Source organism: Taeniopygia guttata, chromosome 13 (genome assembly GCF_048771995.1).
Source record: "Taeniopygia guttata chromosome 13, bTaeGut7.mat, whole genome shotgun sequence".
In the NCBI taxonomy this organism is placed as follows: Eukaryota; Metazoa; Chordata; class Aves; order Passeriformes; family Estrildidae; genus Taeniopygia; species Taeniopygia guttata.
Window position 1 is genome coordinate 15,315,383 of NC_133038.1, and position 20,640 is coordinate 15,336,022.

General features: G+C 50.6%; 2 protein-coding genes across 2 annotated transcripts in view; both read right to left on the reverse strand.

Moving 5' to 3' along the window:
* Positions 1-11,802, reverse strand: part of PFDN1 (prefoldin subunit 1) — a 30,682-nt gene extending 18,880 nt beyond the window's left edge. The window contains 2 exon segments of the mRNA NM_001245648.2: positions 11,384-11,550; positions 11,745-11,802. Coding sequence (NP_001232577.1) covers positions 11,384-11,550; positions 11,745-11,777 — 200 coding nt within the window. The 5' untranslated portion in view covers positions 11,778-11,802.
* A 1,995-nt stretch (positions 11,803-13,797) lies between these two features.
* Positions 13,798-20,238, reverse strand: HBEGF (heparin binding EGF like growth factor). The gene is made up of 6 exons (XM_002190895.6): positions 20,080-20,238; positions 19,663-19,839; positions 17,648-17,825; positions 15,586-15,741; positions 15,380-15,472; positions 13,798-14,282 (listed from the first exon to the last, which is right to left on the reverse strand). Exons 1-5 carry the CDS (start codon positions 20,120-20,122, stop codon positions 15,400-15,402), a joined length of 627 nt encoding a protein of 208 aa, XP_002190931.1. The 5' UTR covers positions 20,123-20,238; the 3' UTR covers positions 13,798-14,282; positions 15,380-15,399.
* Between the last annotated feature and the right edge of the window lie 402 nt (positions 20,239-20,640).

Sequence of the window (20,640 nt, forward strand, 5' to 3'; positions counted from 1 at the left end):
AGCCCCCAGAGTTTGTGTGTTGGACTGGGATGGAGTTTAAGCACTGCTAATCCACAGAAGACACGCAGCAAACCAAGTCTTCTCCCAGATACGAGAGTCCATCCGTATCCACCTGCTCTCAGTGAAGCGTCACAGCACACACTCATAGATCTGTCAAACATGACACCTACACTATCAACCATGAAACAGTGATTCAGAAACATGTTCAGCACCACAGTGGCAATTACAAAGCTTAGTAACAATCACCTCTTCACACAGGAACTTTTTCACCGTTGCTAAATGAACATCAGAAATATCTGGGTCAGAATGGACAAGTTCACCCCACCTCATCTGGCAACCCATTTCAAAGAGAATAGCTAATAAAAATAGAACAGGACTCGTTAATAATTTTTCCAGTGTCCATAGATTATGGCAAAAACTCAAAACAAACCAAAGAAAATTAGAAATGAAAGCTGCAGAGGACAGGGGTCCCTGAGGACAGTAGTGTTCAGCCCAACCTGGGCTGCCAACAAGAACAGCTCAATGGAGCAGAGCCAAGTTGTTGCCAATCGACTGCACCTACATGCTTGGCCTCCCAGTGACTGCTGGTTCTCAAGTGCAATATGGGAACAGAAATAGAGCACAAGGGAACTGAAAGAGAAACCTCGCTCTAAATATTCCCACTTGTTTCTATTTTCCTCCCCTTGCTAGCTCCACACCAGGAATTTTGTTTCCCTAAGGCAGAGAAAGTGGTTTATATACACTCTCTGAGGCTCACTGCTAGTTCCTTTCTGAAGTGATCTCTTACCTCTTCAAAATTCTAATTTTCTATTGTAATTTTCATCTGATCAGTGTTTATATTGCACTCCCTGATGCTGTGGCCCAAATGACCTTCAGGCTCTTGTCAGGGCAGCAGTGCTGCCCGCTTCATCATCTGTCTGCTCCTTTGTGTCACACATACACACCCACAAAGTGATGATGGTCCAGTGTAAGTAATTCCATAACTCAGCCTGTTTGCACCAAAATGTACTGTTTACTTGACTTTGAGACATAATATTGGATTCTGAAAGATTTGCCTCTTAATTAATGAGGTTATGGAGATGTTTGTTCAGCACATGCCACTCTTCATTATGACATAAAAGTCATTAAAGTTATTAAAGGTGGAGTCACAGTGATGCTCATAGTTCAGGTTTTCCATGAAGAATCCCTACTTTCAATTACTTGCAACTGCAACAAACTGCAGCCTTTACAGCTGGAGCTTTCAGTGGCAGGCAGCTGTCTGGGGCATGAGCAGCCTCTCCTCTGCCCTTGGAGTCAGGAAATGTGGTCCCAGTGTTTCTCCTGCCTGCCTTGCCTGTGCAAGAGGCTGTTTGTGTTCAAGTATTCCAACCAGCAGGGAAGGAGCCCCACAAGAGGCCACAGGACCCCTGCACAAACAGTCTGCAAAGAAGCTCTTCCCACTTTGCTCCATATAGATCAGGGTAGCAGGGGAAGCTTCCCTGGATCCCTGCAGGGAAGCCTCAGCTCTTCCCCTGCCAAGATGGGTATACAGCTCTCTGCCTAATTCCAGACAGAGACAATTTTACAGGTACATATGTCCAGTGTTATTTTGCCAGAATAATGATGAATGGCAGATCTGTAAGTCCATTCACCTGGCTCCCAGCTCCACACAAAGAGCCACTGTAACTTCAGCTACATGGTTCTCATTCCATTTGGGAAACTCTCTACAAAAACTGAAAAGAAAACAAACAACTTTGTGCAAATCTGTAACATTATTTTAACACATTTAGTGTATTTCTAGACAACCTAGCATGTTGTGGTATATCACAGCAGTGTTTACAAGGAATGTCCTGCTCCTTGAAACCAAGTGCTTGCATTAGACCACTCTGTGAGAAAAGTTTGGCTAAGCCCCGTCATGCATTTATCTATTTAAAGATGCTTTTTAATTCTGAACTTGCACTGCTGCTCAAGCTTTGAGCAGACTCAGCAGGGGATTACTGCATTTTAAGTACTGTGCAAAGCCAATGGAAGAAAGGCTTCCAAGGAGCTGATCCCAAGCAATCTAGCTTGATTGAACCAAAACCAGCTGTGCAGAACTGCCAGCACCCAGTAGTCCTCTTCTACTCTCCCTGGATTTGCTGGTGCTTCTGTAAATGATTCTCTGTGCAGTTCATACCAGGCACAGTTTATACCCCTCCAAATTCCAGTTTTAGTCACTACAGATGAATTATCCAGTTCCAAACAAGACAAGGAAGCAATATTAAAAAAAAAAAAAAGAAAAATCATCACTAATTATAGCTTGTGCAGCCACCCTTCATGTCTAAGGGTTTCACATTTTTTCAGCCTGATTTTGAATTTCCCATCAACAGATCATATGCCTTAACTAGAGCTGGCTCAGAACAGATGGAGTTTGAGCAGATGAGTTGAAGCTTTTCCTATGTTTGCATTTATTTTAGTGGTCAGTCGTCTCACTGGGTCACCTCGATATAGCTGACCCTAACTATTCCCCCACATACCTTAAAGCAAAACAAATCCCGCAGCTTATGTCGTGAGGATTATACACTAACACATTCCAAGGAGCAGCAGTTTATAGTTCACATGACATTCTACTGCTGCCCTCGGAGAGGTGGATGAGCACAGGAGCTGTTTGGGCAGGAGACATGCCCAGTGGGCAGCACAACCTGTGCAAAGCCAGCCTGACACACTGGAGCACGCAGAGACCGGGATTAGCAGCGCTGGACATCGGCCAAACCGCGTTTTATGTAGGCCCCAAGAAGGGTAACTTTTACTCAGATGAACATTTGTAAGCCATAAACCTATTTACTCTAAGGAGCTAAAGGATTTGAACAAAGAACTCCACGCCGTTCGCTTCCTCAAAGCTCGGCACGGGCTGGCCTGACGCGCCCAGCCCCACGGAGGGGTTTGAGTTGCACTTCAGGCCATGTTTACATTGAGCTTTCACTTTTTTGGGGGGCATCTCTCAATAGCTACAGCATATTACATTACCTCAAGCCAAGATAGTAACACAGCTTGCAAACAGCAGTTTCTGCATTGCCAGACACTTAACAAGATGGTAGATTTATACCATTGTTCATGTTGGGTTCTTTAAAAAAAGACATCAGCAATATACCTCTAAGTGTGTATTAAATATAGCACAACCCAAAATAAGAAAATAGTACTGTGGTCTGGTTTTAATGAGCATCATAAATTCTTTTTGAAGGCTCAATTGACATAAATGGAATTTAAAAAGAAAAAAGCAAGCAAATGCCTCCAATGCCTCCTCTCTATCGTACAGGAATTCATAACATTTGAGATTAAATCCATGTGGGAAAACACTGCAAGAACAACAGCAGTTCATGCAGTTGAAATCCCTTTGAGTTGTTCTTCCTCACTATATTCCTGATTTAGTGGTTTCATCTTCTAATTTTGTTTTTATATAATTTGTTAGTATGTAGCAATGATGAGCTGTGGCTTATTTAAGCCAAGGGAACTCAGATGACTACAACATGCCAACCACACATGCACCTCAAATAGGTTTTTTGCAGTCTGGGTTGTACCAGAAGCAGAAAGAAGCAGAAAACAGAAAAAAATTTCCAATAATAGGAAGTCAAGATCCATTTCTAAAATTTGCTCTATTTTCAAGAATTCCCCACAAATTCCTATGGAAGAATGATTAACAAAAAAAAATAAAAAAAAAAAATCTACAACACCACATGGATATGGACCAAGGAAAACAAGCAAGCAAATGCTGGTGTAAGCACCCTGGTAAATAATCCTAAAGACATTTTTATTTTAATTTTTTTCCTGATTGATAAATATTCTGTGATCAAAAGGTGAACTTTGCAGTAGCAAATAAAGTAACATGAAGATACTGCTATACTCTGACAATCTTATGCCCTTCTCTGCAGCAGCCCCTCCCTAAGAACCTGTACAGAAAAACTGGCAAAATCAGGATCCATCTTTTTTGAAAAGCAAATCCAACCACAGCTGCAAGAGGGGAAAAGAAAAAAAAAGAGAAAAAAGATTTCTGCCTTGCCTAGAAGGAAACCTTTGAAACGAAAAGTGAGGAGGAAGACCTAGCTTGTAGATAAATAGCACAGTCTTGGCTTCTGTACATCCCAAGTCCTGCTACAACAAAGCATCAAAGCACTACAGAAAACTTCACAGCAGTGGGTACAAAGATAACTGAGCCAAAAGCATTCAAGCATAACATTAATAGACAGATATTTCTGGACTCTGGAGTTAAATTAGCTAGCACTAAAACAACCACACTGCTGTTTCCTAATCAGCAAGAACAAACTTCTTTTTTTTTATTTTGCTAAATTGGCCAAAACATTCCGTTAATTCAGCAAATAGTTTTCAAGAAAACAAAGTAAGAATTCAAGACAGAAGTTGTCATGCATTTGGTTTAAGATTTGATGCAGGACTTTGGTTCTTACAGCTGCAAATTAAACTTGTGTAAAATGGAGTTCTCATGCCACAGGATTGGTTTCTTGATATTTAATTCAGTGTTTTAATGCAGGGGTCATGAATGAACCTGCCCTTCTTTCAGGCTTTGAACAGGTGACAAGGCCAGCATGTTCATACTTAGATTTGTCATTTGTTTTAAGGCTGTTCCATCTAAAATTTATATCTTATGCTGACATTCACATCCCAGCTCAGAGACTGACTAGGCACTTCCATCTGACAGCTGTGGGCCCTCAGCACCTTGTCACACCCTGTCCTGCTGGCTGAATATCCACTGACTCCACACCTGGAAGGGCACCTCCAAGCAAGACAGAAATACAGCAGGGACCCTTTCTTTGGGCCAGTGATGTGGCCATTCTTCTCTGCTGCAGGAAAGCCACATCCTCTGTGCTAAACCAAACAGACCTGTGTTCTGAAAGAAGTGCTCCAGAATTCAGTATTTCTCTAGACACCCTCACCCTTGATTCCAAAATTTTCTTCAGGAAATGGAGAAGAAGTTTCAAAATACAGTACTTTAAATCCACTAAATATTAAAATAAATGGAAGTTCCTTGCTGTTTCAGAATACCAGAGTGACATTTTAAGTGCTTGTAGAACTTAAGAAATCAGTCAGTCATGTTCCATAATGGTTTTGCGAAGTCATTTGGCACAGCAAGTCACAAAAGCAGGAGCAGCATCAGCTCCACAGAACATTTAATACTTGTCTAGCCTATACCCAAACAGAACTCTGAGCCACTGAAGCAAGAGATGGGCTGTATTTGCAAGAGAACTCAGCTTCCCTCTCTCTAGAGGCAGGGACAAAGCCAAGGTGCCTTACTACAGCCCTCAATGCACAGGAGCCCGACCTGCAAATGCTGCCCCGAGCCTGCAGGCTCCCTGAAGGCTCTGGCATTTCCATGACAGCACATTGCCTCAGGCTCACAGCACATCAAACTCCCTCTGCTAGCAACAAGGGCAGCCTGCAGGAGCACTCAGTCTCCCTTCTGACCCTTTTTCTTCTCTGTTTAGATTTCCTCTCAAGTTTACTCAGGTAGCTCCTTCCTCTGTGTTGTCTAGGTAACAGGTGGAAAAAAAGTTAGGGATAAAGTTAGGGGAAAAGTTAGGGAAAAAGAAAAGAATGGAACAGATTTGTGTGAATGTCATAGTCCTAGTCCCAACAGAAAAATGTTCCTAAAGAGTTAAATGTCACCAGGCAAGGGAGACAAGCAAGAGGAAAAGCTGTATTGCTAATCTCCTATCAGACACCCACGCAGTAGGTGGGGGACTATAACCAACAGATTTATTTCCAGTAGGGATAAGTAAAAGACTTATTTGCATTTTAAAATTGCTATTATTTTTATTTTAAGACCCGCGTTTCTGCTGCTTATGTATTTCACAAACACTCACTTATAAGACATGTCCAAGTTCTCTGCCTAAAGCTAATTCTTTAAAGAAATGCAGCTGTTTCCTAGAAAGGGGCAGATAGACATCTTGCACACAAGTCATGGAAATCTTTTCTTCTCTGACGTTTTAGTATTGCACGGAGAAATTATGTAGAGCAGCAGGGCAGAAGAGCTATAACTGGACCCAGATATCCAGGAGATTACAAATGAGCAGCCCTGGGCAGCAGGAATAAGATCAAGAACTAAGCGGGGGCAGGGCAGTGGGGAAGGAATGTGTTTGGAAACGAGATGTCAGTTGGAAAAGGAGCCTGTGCCCAAGAGAACAAGCTCCCTTTCTGAGCTGGAACCAAATCCAGGAGTCCAGATTCCAGTATCTCACTATTGCCAGCAGTAACCAAGAAGTCCACGGACCAGCTCAGTTCCTCTCACACTCCTAATTAACCAGGAAGGGGATGACAACCAACTGCTGCCCCTTACTTCGCAGACCAAGTCACAGGCAGCAGCACAGAAAACTACAGCATCACCCCTGTGTGCATCGTTCTCATTTTTGCTTTCTATGACAGCTCTCTAAAAAGATCTTGCAAACTTTTAGGCTCACTCACACCTAACAACGCTATGAAGATCATTGTTCAGGCTGCAACAAAAGTGAGTAGTTCAGAATCAGGAAAAACCTGAAATAAAAAAAAACAACTGTGTGATGGAAAACCTCTTGGCTTATGACCATGTAGCCTTCAATTCCTCACGTACCAACTCCCAACAGCTTGTTCAATGTGCAGCAGCAGCAGTGGTCAAGCAGCTGGACACATATTTTGTTTTCTTCACAGCTCAGTGCCCGATTGAATTTCTCCACACACCGGACTTACTGTGGAAACTAAATCCTTCCTTTTCCAATAGCTACATGGAGGAACTTTAGATTTATAAACCACAAATTGGCCAGAAAGCAACACGCTGGTCCCCAGGACTGGTGTCAGCACCTGTCAGCTCCTGGGCAGCCCGACTCCGGCGCCCAGCCCGCACCGAGCCTTCCCCACAGAGCCGGGCCACGGAGAAGCCACTCGGATTTCACACACCAGCCTATAGTTAGTAACTGAACCATCAAGGTTAAGCCTTGGGTGCCCTTCAGCTCTTTGTGAGATTTTTGACATGTGAGCGGGAAGCACAGGACAGCTGCTCGGTTCTGTGCTGGAGGAACGAACACCTCACACACACAAACAGTGAAAATGCAGCTCCTGCAGCTTCACCCAGTGATGTGCAGCAGGGACTGCTGCCTTTAGGGCTTCAGCAAAGAGCTTACAGTGACTGATCCTGTCTCATTTTCAAACAAAACCATGAATCACAGTAAAGGCAAGAACGCATTTAAATCCAAGGAATCATCAAGAACATTTAATTCTCTCTCAGGTTTCACATGCATATCGTTCAGCCACCAAAAATCTGAACCAGTCTTTAAAAATTTAAAAATTCAAAATCATGTTATTACAGCTGTCCCATAAAATACTGTAATGGTACAAAGTCATTTTATAGGGACAGCTGTGATAATATATTATGCTTGCAGAAAATCTTGAGCCAAAAGTTGTGCTACAGTATTTGCTTGATTTTTACTTATATTTTCTCTTTTAAGTGTTCTCCCATTAGCTGTACAAGTAAACTGATGATAAAGCAATATCAAACCAAAACTGACTGTCTATTTTGGCATGGCATGAAAATGTGCAGCACTCTCCTCACTGCATCCCACACCAAGTGCCAGACATTTTTCTTCTGTAAATAAGGATCTTGTCCAGGTTATGGACTAGAAGAATGTAAAGGGAAAGGTCTGAAATATTCAGACAGAATTCTGAAGCTTAAACTTTCAACATAGCTCTCAAAGCAACACGATGATATCAGTTCACAAATAGCTTAAGCAGAAGTCCAGCACAGTGGTAGCTGTCTCAGGCTACGTAACAGGCCCTCCAAAAGAGTATGAAGTAACAGAACTGAAATGTATTTGGCAAGATGCCACCACCCAGATGAGATCCCAGCCTCATGGATATGTACAGTACACAGCAATTCATCAGCTCATACTATGTGGTACTGACATTTCTTCTGTCAAACCAAAAATAGTTTTAGCAAAAGTAAATTGAGCCCCACATGTGGAGCCCAGTAAGGTCTCAGCCTGTTACACAAACTTCAATATTTCTCCCCCAAAAAAAATCAAACCCAAGTTGAGGAACAACAAATGAAACTTTCACATTCATCAGCAATGAAGGAAAAGCTTTCTGGGAAGGAAGGAGACTCAGGACAGGGTTTCAGAAAATAAAAACCACACAACTGCTTTCCAAGTACTGCACAAGGAAGTACCAAAGCAGGCAGGCTTCCTCCCAGGATGCAGCACGTCACCACAGTTTCTCAAGCCTTCAAATTCCACGAAGACCTGGAGTATCTTGTCCCACAGAAGGGTACACGCTAGCCCTTTGCATACACCCCATCCACTCAAGCTGGAGGAAAAACACAGAAACCCTACCAGAGGCCAGATTATAAGTAGCAATTTAGGTCGGTCAGAGGAAAAAAAAGAAATTTGAAAAAAAAAAAAAAAAAGTTAAGCACAGGAATAGAAGCACAAAACTTACTTCAATAATTTAGTTATTCTTTAAGCAGAAGAACCCTGATAATCAGAGTTAACAGTGACTCAAACCTCCACCCTTCCTGGATAACTGAAACCCTTTAGAGCTCCAGTATTTCCATGCTGGACTACGTAAATGAAATAAGGACATCACAAATATGCCTTTGGTGGCCAAACTCCTGTCCATGCAGGACATCTGCTAGTCCACTCCACAGAACATGGCTTCTATGTCCAGAAGAGTCACAGTGACCACCTCCTTTGGTCTCCAGTGGAACACAAGATGCCAGACTGCCCTTGGATTTAAACTCCTTCTCAAGGGTTGCTTTAGTCTGTTCTGCCAAAAGCCCAAATTTCAGCAATAGATTCTCTGCTAGGGCTGGAGTGGGTTTCAGGAAGTTCCTCATGTATTTGGTGCAAGCTCTCTTCACTAGGAAGTGACACAAATCACACCAGTGCATCACTGCCAATTGGCAGGGCAGCTTCAATCCCACAGCCAGGACAGGCAGAGCTCACAGAAAAACCCTGTCAAGCTTAGGCAGGGAAAAAAAAGGGAAAAAAGAATGAATGAATAGCATTCAGCAGAAGAGCACTCCCTTAATCTGTATTTGTATAGCCACTAATACAACAAAGCCCATGAAGAGTTCAGTTTTTAAACAATATCACAATGCAAATATTTTCCGGCTGGCGTCTCTGCCATCCCCGAGGAGCCAGAGCTGGCAGCCGTGCCTCACACCTGTCTGGTCATGGAAAAGTAAGGAACAGAGAACTCCCCACAAGACTGAGGCTCCTGCACACAGCAAGGCTAAGTGGTTTAGCACATCAAGGTGTCTTATTCCCAAAGAGGAGGCAGAAGCAGAAAACAGGACAATGCACTTCAGACCCTGACGAAATAACATCTGCTTCCCACACCTGATTCAGAGCCAGGATCATTTCAACATACAGACCAAAACATTGACATTCTTAAAGTACCTTGAGGGACTTCTCCCATCCAAAGGCACTCTGGACTTTCAAATTCTAAAAAAAAGCTTTAAAGAAACATGTTGATTCAAGAATTATCTTTTACTCTTCATCTGTCTGCTCTGTGAAGAACCCAAACAGAAAAAAAAGCCTTTTGAGACATCTCATGACTACTCCAAACACAAGTGTTTGCTACATGCACAGCCTGCCCGGGTCAATCAGTCACCTCTTGCAGAGACCAGAATCTGTCTCTTACTGATGCCAGCAGCATCCCCACCAAACCCAACATTTAATGCACCTACTTGGAAAAGTTTATTTAGTGGGAACCCTGCCACTCTGAACAGCTCCATTAGCCTGGGTACAACTCCCCTGATAACTCTCAGCAGAAGGCAAAGTACACACCATTCCTGGCTTCCCAGTCCTGCCACCTCCCTACAACTTGGTCTGCAGATTGTGTGGGCTGAGGGATGAGGGCACTTGAAGTCTGCCCTGGCTCACTGCTTGGTCCTGTGACAGCCACTTTGACATGAAGAAGGTGGGGTAAACAGGGCGGGGAAGAGGTCGATACAATCACCCCTTTTGGCAGCAGTCTAGCAGATCCAGTATTTCACAAACCACATCCCGAGTTGGGCAGTCATCACTGTTACCCAACTCACATTAGACAAAATCCTATTTCTCCAAATCAGAAGTGCAGAAATCTAATGTGATATTTGTCAAGCAAGCACGTGTTTCAGATTTGAAACACTTTATATGGTGAAACCTCTCAGTGTAATGACCCCTTTATAGGGTCTTCTATCAGAGGCTGCTGAAAACCCACCAAAGTGCATTGCAGAAATTAATCAGAACACCTCAGTGTGGTTTAAGGTGTTTCTTTTGACAGCCATCCAACACACAAAACCACATCTTCAGGAGTGCACTGGGACTACCCATATGAGCTTTATGTTCACTTCCAAGAGTTTGAAAAAAATCCAAACAATGACATTAGATCCATTCCCTGGCATGACACTGCAAAGGACATTTCTATAAAACATCTGTGCCAGCAAAGTCCTGAGCACAAGAACTACACACAGGGGGTTTTCAAGGAGTTTGACATAAACTACAGTGGAAATGACTGATGCTAGACAGATCTGTGAGGGTCTTCCCACAAAATGCCACATTCCACAATTTGGCATTAGAGTACTGTTCTGTTAGTTGAAATTACAAACTCCCCAGAGGTGCCAGAGGACAGCACTGAGGCCAGGAGCTGAGCCAGCAAGCTAAACCACACAAAGCCAATACAATTTGTAACAGCTCTTCATAAAGGCAGCCAGTACCTAACCCCAAGAGGTAAAGGAATAAGCTTGCTACATTCACAGGCAGATTGCTGAAATTAAAAATGAAAGATGATTGACAGAAAGCTGACAAGCTCTTTGTGAAGGGGAGAGCCTCCTGCCAAGGGTAGCAGCCTGGAGGCTTCACAGAGCCTCTGGCTGGGGGTCTCAGAATCACAGAATCAATTAGGTTGTAAAACACTTCGGAGGTCACTGAGTGCAACCTATGACCCAACACCACCATGTCAATTAGATCATGGAATTAAGTGCCATGTCCAGTCTTTCCTTAAATACTTCTAGGGATGGTGACTTCACCACCTGCCTGGGCAGCTCTTCCAATATTTAATCACCCTTTATGCAAAGAAATTCTTCCTAATGACCTACCTAAACCTCCCCTGGTGCAGTTTAAGACTATGTCCTCTCATCACCTGTTATCTGGGAGAAAAGCCTGACAACCACTTGGTTCCACTCTCCAGTCAGGAATTTGAAGAAAGCAAGAAGGTTCCCCTCGAGTCTCTTTTTCTCCAGGCTGAGCCATCACAGCTCCTTCAGCCAGAGCTTTTGCTCCAAACCCTTCCCCAGCTGCGTTATCCTTCTCCGGACATGCTCCAGACTCCCACTGTCCTTTCTGAGTGGAGGGGCCCCTCTCCCGGCGCTGAGAGCCGGGGTGTCCCCGCTCCGGCCGATACTCACATCCGCCCCACGCCCTCGTACATGCGGGTCTCGTCCACCAGCATCATCACCTCCGTGTCGGTGAGGTGCGCGTGCTTCTTGGTCTTGGTGAGCTGCTCGATCTGCAGGTCGGCCAGCTTCACCTTCTGCTGCGTGTCCATCACCTTGGCCTGCAGCTCCGTGAAGGCCTGGCCAGGGGAGAGCGCCGGGGTGAGGAGCGGCGGGGGCACAACCGGCCCCGGGCTGGGGGAACCAGCCGGCGGCGCCCGGACACGGAGGGGGACAGAGGAGGGACACACAGTGAGCAGGACACACGGTGGAAGGGTGGGACACAAGGAGGGAGCAGACATGAAAGAGGGACACACGGGAGGGGGTCTCGCACCTTCTTGAGCTCCAGATCCACGGGCGCCGCCATCTTGTCCGCGCACGGCGCATGCGCTGAGGGGCGGGGGCAGGCAGGGCCCCACCCGCGGGGGGCGCGCTGTGGGACCGGCACCGGCACCGGCACCGGCACCGGCACCGGCACCGGCACCGGGCGGGATGGGGCTGCTGTGGCACCGGCACCGGGCGGGCTGGGGCTGCTGTGGGACCGGCACCGGCACCGAGCGGGCTGGGGCTGCTGTGGCACCGGCACCGGCACCGGGCGGGCTGGGGCTGCTGTGGGACGGGCACCGGCACCGAGCGGGCTGGGGCTGCTGTGGGACCGGCACCGGCACCGAGCGGGCTGGGGCTGCTGTGGCACCGGCACCGAGCAGGATGGGGCTGCTGTGGCACCGGCACCGAGCGGGATGGGGCTGCTGTGGCACCGGCACCGGCACCGGGCGGGCTGGGGCTGCTGTGGGACCGGCACCGGCACCGAGCGGGCTGGGACTGCTGTGGCACCGGCACCGAGCGGGATGGGGCTGCTGTGGCACCGGCACCGGCACCGGGCGGGCTGGGGCTGCTGTGGGACCGGCACCGGCACCGGTACCGGCACCGGGCGGGCTGGGGCTGCTGTGGCACCGGCACCGGGCGGGCTGGGGCTGCTGTGGCACCGGCACCGGGCGGGCTGGGGCTGCTGTGGCACCGGCACCGAGCGGGCTGGGGCTGCTGTGGCACCGGCACCGGGCGGGACTGGGAGAAGGCTCGGAGCGGCCGGCCGGGGAGAACCATCCCTGCCTTAGCTGGGAATCATAGAATAGATAAGGAGCTGGAAAGGACCTGGAAGATCATCTCATCCCAGGCCCCCCCTGCCCCAGGCGCAGACACCTTCCACGATCCCAGGTTGCTCCAAGCTCCATCCAGCCTTGCCTTGGACATGCCCAGGGATGGGCAGCCACAGTTTCTCTGGGCAGCCTCAAAATAAAGAACTTTTTTCCATATAACCTAAAATTTCCTTCTTTTAATTTGTACCCATTACTCCTTATCCCATCACTACAGTTCCTGGTGAGGAGTCCATCTCTGGCTTCCTTGTCCCTTCAGACACAGAAAGGGTGCAATGAGTTCTCTACTCAATCTTTTTTTCTCTACCAGAGTAGCCCCAGCTCTCTCAGTCTGTCTTCATAGGGAAGATCTTCCATTCCTCTTACCAACTTTGTGGCTTCCTCTGGACTTTCTCCAGCAGTTCCATATTGTTCTTATGTTGGAGACATGGTAGAGGGGAGGAATCACCTTTGACCTGCTGGCCATGCTCCTTTGGATGCATCCCAGGATCCTGTTGGTTTCTCTCTGCCTCACGGCTCTCTAGCAGAGCCAGCAACTCCCCTGCTCTCCCTTCCCCCTAGGGAAGAGGAAAGAACTGGTTTGGAGGTTATTTTTACTGCAAAATAAGGAATAATTCCTGATCACTGTATGACATGGTGTTTGCTGGAATTACCTCAGCTCCAGCAACCTGCAGTCATCAAAGAACAGCTGAGATTCCTTTCAGGAGGGGTGTGGGTCCACCTCTGGATTTTTTTTTTTTTTCTAAATAATAGAACCATCATAATATTATTTAGTCAGAAGGGACCTTTAGGATAATCCAGTCCACCTTCCAGTTGACCAAGTTGCTCAAAGCCACATTCAGCCTGGCCTTAAACACCAACAGGTATGGGGCAGCCACAGCATCTCTGGGCAGCCTGTGCCAGTGTTTAAATGACAAATTCTGGCTTAAAACCAACGATCATTCCCATTTGAATGGATCAGCAGCCAGCAGGGCTTTATTCATACTGGAGGCAGCTTTACTTGGTGAGCAGACACACAGCATCGCACTCTTCCCAAAGCACCAGCTGGCAAAGATGAAGAAAATCTCCAAAATAATCCACATGGGGCCAAGCTGAGATGGATCCAGCCCTGACCACACACTCAAGAACTCTGCTGCTGTTGGCAGTACCCCTCCAGCATAGAACTGGTGCTGAATGCAACCTTCAGAATTCTGACTCCTTTCCACCTCCATGATTCAATTAACGACCCAAGTGTTTGTTACAAAGTGTTATTTATTAGAATATTACATTGCACTTAAAAAATAAGGGAGGTCTGACCCTGTCATCTTGACGTACATGACTGATACAAGGCCAGACCTACAATAAATATAAATACTATGTACAGTTTATCTAAAATAAATATATAATTTAAAATGAAAAATATCTTGTTAAATAGCTGTTACCCTCCCCCCCTTTCTGCGGCAAAGGAAGCCCCGAGCTCGGTCTCCTCCCTTTCACAGCTTGTTCCTGGGCACACACTGCAGCGGACGGAGAGCCGCCGGAGAGCCCCGGTGCCCCCGGTCAGCGCCGTTCCCGAGCCCGCTCCGTCCCGGAGGTGGCCACGGAGCTGCCGCAGTGCCGCCGCTGCCCGGGCAGCCCCGCCGGTGCCGTCCCGGTGCTGCAGCGAGCCCCCAGCGTGCCGCAGCCCCGCGCCGCGGTCTCGCCTCTTCCAGGAGGTAGAAGTGCATTCGTGCCGACCCCTGCAAGAGAGAGGCGGGCGGGCTCACACCGCGATCCTCGGCTGCTCTGCCTCAGAGCACTCCCTGCGTGATGGGGTAGAGGTACCGACCCGCCCAGCCCGGCGGGAGAACCCTCAGTGCCCACCCAAACCTCACCGGCCGCCCCCCGGGGCTGGACCTTGGAGGAGGATGGGTGTCAAGGTACCCCACCATGCTTCCCTTCCGGGGATCACAGCACTTTTTCCCTCAGGCACACCCACCCAGCAATCTCCAGGCTAAAGGGGACAGTGAGGCAGTGAGGAAAGCGTTGTGCCAAGTCGCCTTCCTGAAAATTCAGCTCCTATGACCAGCTCAAATTCCCACCCCCGACACTGTGATGAACATGACAGAAATTCTCCAAAGGCATTACTTCATCCTCACAAAGAACAATGACCTTTTTTTTTTTTTTTTTTTTTTTTTAAGAAGAGAAGTAGCTGTAATATGTCTGACTACATCTAACGTCAGGATTTAGGTCAGACCAGGGAAGTTTGACAAATTTTCAGCACCCAGCCTCACAGCCACCCCTGGGGCAGAGCACACACTCCAACCCAGCCAGAAGAACATGGCATGGGCTGGCAGCAAGATCCCCCTGCGCCAAGCTGATAGGCATTGCTTTGGTGCAAGTAATAAGTAGAGTGGGAATGAAAAGGAAAGGGGTTTTTTACACATGTATATAAATAGAGGCAATATCTAAGGAGGGGAAGTGACTCAGAGGGTCAGAGAGAGAGCAGAATGAGTGTGGGGGGGAAATCTAAACAAAACAGAAGCAGCTTCCCTACTACCAAACATCCTCAAAACATGGAACACCAGCACAGAGCAGGGACTTGGGGTTAGAAAGAAGCACATAGGAATGACAGGGGTGCCTGGGGACAGGATTTCAGCAGAAAGGGGAGTAAAGAAACTGGAGCGCCCCAAGGCAGCCCAGACTCCCAGCCAGCTGCTTCTCCAGACTCAGGCTGCCTTCAGCTCCTGCCTAGCTCTGGCACCGGATTCACACAGCAGTCCCAGCCACCACAAACAGCAGAGCCCCCAGATGTCCACCAGCCCCACTGCTGCCCCGTGCCCAGCCAGGGGCTCACCTCGCCAGCACCCAGCATCCTCAGTGATTCACAGTGATGCCCAGCTTGATTTTCTCTTCGTTTTCTACATCGTAGCCACCCCTCTTGTGACACCTGCGAGGCCAAGCAAAGGGATGCTCAGAGCATGGAGAAGCCCCTGTCACCCTCCTCTTGCACATGATCTTCCCAGGGACACAAATCAGGGAGCTCAGTCCCATCCCACTCACCTGAGCATCAGCAGGGCTGCGATGATGACGAGACACAGGGAGGACAGGACAACAGCAACGATGGCCAGGGCTGTGGTGTGGTCGTACGCGCTGGGCGGGTGCTCCACCGGCAGCAAGAGACCGTGGCAGCGCTCTCCATGATAGCCTGGCTGGCATCTGGGCAAGAAGGAAACTCATAAAAGTCAGTGGTGAGCAAGGACAGGAGGTCTTTGTGTTCTCCACACCCCATGGGAAGGCAATGCCTCTGTGCCCAGCCTTAACCAGCACCCTGCCTGTTTCCCTTGGGCCCCACACCCCTCAGCTGGGTTGCCACCATCATCTCTATTGTACTGGTAAATTAAGATTCTTCTGCACCTAGTGAAGGCTCCTACAAAGGTTAAGCTCTCCCCCAGTGGAAGGCACTGGGGTCTGTGCTCTTCCCAGTCACCCCCAGGCAGGTTGCCCAGACCACCTCTGGAAGTGGGAAGGGAGCAGTGAGGCAGCTAGGCCGGCATCTCCCATGGAGCAAGATGTCCCTGCACACCCTGCCAGCTCAGAGGTGTCCCATCCCTGGAGACTTGGGAGGTTGCTCATGGAACAGAAATAACGCTTCACACAGGCTGGGAGCCTTCCAGCCCTCCCTGAGCCACATTGCACTGATGCAACCAGATAAATATATCCCTCTATATCCAGCACCACTGACCCTCAGGCTGATCTCCAAGCCGGACTCAGCCCAGCTCCTGGGCTCACAATGTCCCATTGCCAGCATCACCTCCCAGGCACAGCAGCAAGGCTGGGCACACGGCAAAGGTGCAGGACCCAGTCCAGCAGCATCCTCATTCCACCCTGTGCCCCAGGAATCAACACTCAGGAGACCCTGTGACAGGGGCACAGCCTACCACCAAGAAAGAGCGGCCACAACCGAGTGACACCAGTCAACACAAAGCCTCTTTAGTCAAGGAGATGGGGCAGTTGGCCACTGTTACTAAAAACTCCAATGGCTCTGAGAGATGTCCCCCAGGGACAAACCAACCACGCTGAAGAGACACAGCCAGCCCCCAAATCCCTGCTGCTTCTCTGTGTCCCAGTTTCTCTCCAAGCCCCAGGGATGTGGGCAGGGGACACCTGGCTGCTCCAGGCCTAGGCCAGGATGTTACAATCCTCACTGTGCTGGGTCACCAACCCAAACTGAGCCTGCAAAGATGTCCCCTCACTGAAAGTCCTGAGCCCCCGTGCAAGGGCCCAACTTCATGATGGCTTCAACAGGGAGAAACCAGGGAGTTAGAGGAGCTCTGTGGAGCTTGATCCCTGCAGATTGCAGATCCTGTGGGCACCATAAGCCAAGGAGCTATTATCTTCCCTGGGCTCAAGGCTGGGTGGCTCAGAGGATTGATAGTGAAGAACAAAGCCTCTTACATATCTGCCAGCTCAAGTCCTGCCCACGTCAGTGGGGATCAAATATGCACCCCAGAGTATTTCATGCAGCAGCAGTGCTGTATCCAGGTGCCCCAGCAGCAGGCAAACACTTTCTCCTTCACTTGCCTCATCTAGTCCCTGCTTGCTCTGCACCCCAGGGAGGGTGGGCAAGGAGGGTACATCAGGCCAAGGGACAGCTCGGGCATGGCTTTGGCAGCCTGTCCCCAAAGGTACTATCTCTACTCTGCTTTGCTGGTGGCATGGCAGAGATGCTCCCCCCACCTGCACTGATGTGCCCTGATAGATGCAGGAGCCCCGAGGTCTCAGAGTGGGGGATTTACAGTGACAGGATCAGGATGAGCTTTCCCAAATCAGACCTGCAGAAGCTCTAAGCTGCCAGACCCCAGCCCTACACACAATTCTGCAGTTCCCAGCACAGCCAGAGTTCACCATGCTGGCAGGGAACCCTGGCTCTAAGGCCATGACAGGATCTGGGGAAGGGGTGGACACTTCTCAAGAATTACAAGGAAGAGGCTAAGTCAAAGTTGTCCCTGCATGGGCAGGGAACATGCACTAAAAATATCTCTGCTTTTCCTCTGCCCAGCCTGGAGAATTGAAAGAACCATGACTAAAGCTTCCCCAACACAGGCACATGCCAGCAACTCACATGCAAGAGGGAGCTCCCAGCTCTCGGATGTACTTGCACTCGCCGTGAATACAGAAATCCTTGTACTTCCGCAGGCACGGGTCTCTCTTCTTCCCCAGGCCTTTGCCTTTTCTTCTTTTATTGCCGTTCCCTTTTTTCTTGGGAGTAACGAGGCCTTGAGGCTTTGACAGGAAGGCAACTGAAAAACAATTTGGGAAGGAGAGAACAGCAGTCAGATCAGCTCCACGTGCCAACCGAAGGGAAGGCAAAGGCACATCCCAGGGCTGCCACAACTGCTCAGCCCTGGCTCCCACAGCCCTTTGTGCTGGGAGCTGCCCCTGAGCCCGGGGTGGGGGGGAGGGCATTTTTTCTTTCAGCTCCTCACAAATATCATGGCCTTTCCAATTCATAAGAACAATTCTCAAGGAAAGAAGGGAGTTGGGCAGGGGGAACAGAGCTTTATACATCTCAAATGCTGCTATTATATGCACCAGTTTCCACTGAATACAGAACATTGCTAATTGCCCCTTTATCTGGCCTTTATTTCCCTGACAAGCACAGGCTTTTCTAAGACTCTATTCATGGCTCTGATGGACTCTCCTTCCCGTGGGCACAAGGATGCCTTACTCACCCCAGGGCAGGATTAAAAGAGCAAGTCTTCCTTAAGTTTTGGTTTTGCAGAGCCCAAGAGATGGTGAGGGCATCATTCCCATCAATTACAACGGTATATTTTAATTGTGGCTTTTGATGCCAGATCAGTCCCCTGCTGGGTTGGCAGAAACTAGAGCACCAAGCTCCTCACCCAAACATAGCCCAACACTAGCAACGATACTGGAATGGTTATTAAAGCATGCAGATGCTAAAAAAAAAACAAAAACAAAAAAACAGCACCCCGCAGCTTGATCTCACGAGGTGCTGGAGAGCACTCACTGCTCCAAGGAGGATTCCTTAGGCCCCCCCGAGCTATGGTGCTCAGTAACCCCGGTGAATTAAGCCCGGGGCTGCTCGGGGAGGAGAGTACAGCAGAGTCCAAGCTGGCAAGCTGTAACCCGCCCAGGTTACAACTCAATCACTTCTTGACGGAACCAGCGCCTCTCATGCTGGCACGCACCAGTTGCACACCTAGCAAAGCTATGTCGACATCCGATACTCCAGGAAACTTTGCGGCTTGGAGAAGCCCCGGATGAGGCTGAGAGCAGAGGCTGCTCCGTCCCCTGCCTCTCCTGCCCTGAGGGTTATCTCCCAGCCACAGCCAGCCGACACACACTGCTGCGTTTCCCGAGGGCTGAGTCCCCCCGGTGCGAGTGGCTCAGCCCGGTTTTGCCGGCTTTTTGTCACACTCTGCTGGCACAGCCAGAAAGCAAAGAAAAACACGGAAAAAATGGGAGGGTGAGCTGTACGGAGCGGAGCACGCTCCTGGTGCCAGGTACTGCCCTCGGCACACCGCGTGTGCGAGGCACAGGTACGTGTCACCCCCTCAACCCCCCTCCAACTCCCATGAGAGACCCCAGGACACTCTCTGGTGCCAGCCCGGGGCAAGGAGCCCGGCGTGGGTGCTCGGGAGCCCCAGAGAGCGGCAGTGCCCCCACCGCCCCCGTGGCGAGGCCGCCGGCTGACGAGCCCTGCCGCGGAATGAGGAGCAGCCGCGCGTGGGCGGCGGTGACTCACGACGGTCCCCGCGCCACCACCGGGAGGGCAGCGCGGGTCCCCGGACACGGCAACGCCGCCGCGAGGGGCTGTCCCCTCCTGGCCAAGCAGCTCAGACCCGGGGCCCCGTGGAACCCGCCCTGCAGGCGACTGCAGGAACACGGACAGGAGCGGCACTGCTCTGCGCTGCTGCCCCCCAGGCTACTCCCACTCGGGTCTGCTGCCGCCGGGGCTCGTATCTGGGACTGCTCCCACCCACCGCTGCAAGTTCCTCCGAAGCGCAGCCGGAGCTGCTGCCGGAACATCCGCGGGACCTCCGCGACCTCTCCGGCTCCGACTGCCCCCCAGCCCAGCCCGTCCCACCCTGGGACCCCTTATCGCGTCCGTACCTCTCGGCAGCTCGCTGAAGTCGTCCCCCGAGGCCGCTCCGCCTCCCTCCTTCTCCGGGCTGCCGCCGAGCAGCGGCGCCGTGGCCGGGACCGGCACCCCACCGCCGCCGCCGCCCTTGTGCAGCACCTCGTTGTGCAGCTCGTCCCGGCGCAGCCCGCCCGCCGCCGCCGAGCACACTGCGGAGAGAGCGGTCATGAGTGGGGGCTGACACTGCCCTGCCCGGGACCCCCCACGCGGGACAGGGACCGATCTTCCCGTCTGCTCACACCCGGGACCAGCACGGCTTTGCCGGCGCCCAGGACCGGCCATGCCCGCCTTGCCCAAGACCATCCCCCCATATGTTCGGGACCCTCCAGTCGAGCACGGCGCTGGGATGCGCTGCCCACACCCGGGACCCTCCCGACACGAGCGCGTACCTGCCGCCAGCAGCGCTTGGATCAGCACTGCCCGCCCGTCCATGACCCGCGGGCACACACGTCCAGCCAGTCCGCGCTCCGCTCGGTCCCGCAGCGATGCCCGCTCTCCGGCACGGCGGCCCCGCCGCGGGTAGAAAGCAGCGGGCGGCGGGGCGGGGCGGGGAGGGGCTGAGCAACCGCCCCGCCCCCGGGAAGGGCTTCCCCACCGCCCCCGGGGGCGTCCCGCCGGCTGGGACCGGGACCTTAGCCCGGGCCCCGTGGGTTCTCCTCGCTCCGGAGGGAGACAGGGACCCAAAAGCCACCGCAGCCCCGGTGCCGCTCCGCTAAGCGGAGAGAGCCCGGAGAGCAAAGGGTTTCTGCAGAGCTCGGAGGGCAGGAGATGGCCAGGGGGAAGTGTGGCCCCAGCCAGGGGGAGAGGAGGGGGATCCCGGTGGTCCCCGTGGCCCCAGGCAGGTGGCCGAGGTGGCCCGAGGGTGCTGGGAGAGCGAGTGCACCTCAGCACCTCACAAGACGAGCATCGCGTGAAAGACAGGACCTCAGGAGTCAGGGCTGCACCTCTTG

Excerpts from the sequence above, each read along its gene's own strand:
- HBEGF (XM_002190895.6), bottom strand. The coding sequence starts at position 20,122 with ATGGACGGGCGGGCAGTGCTGATCCAAGCGCTGCTGGCGGCAG. Across the intron at positions 17,826-19,662 it reads CTTCAGCGAGCTGCCGAGAG|TTGCCTTCCTGTCAAAGCCT; the intron begins GTACGGACGCGA and ends ATTGTTTTTCAG. Across the intron at positions 15,473-15,585 it reads GCAGCCCTGCTGATGCTCAG|GTGTCACAAGAGGGGTGGCT; the intron begins GTGAGTGGGATG and ends TTGGCCTCGCAG.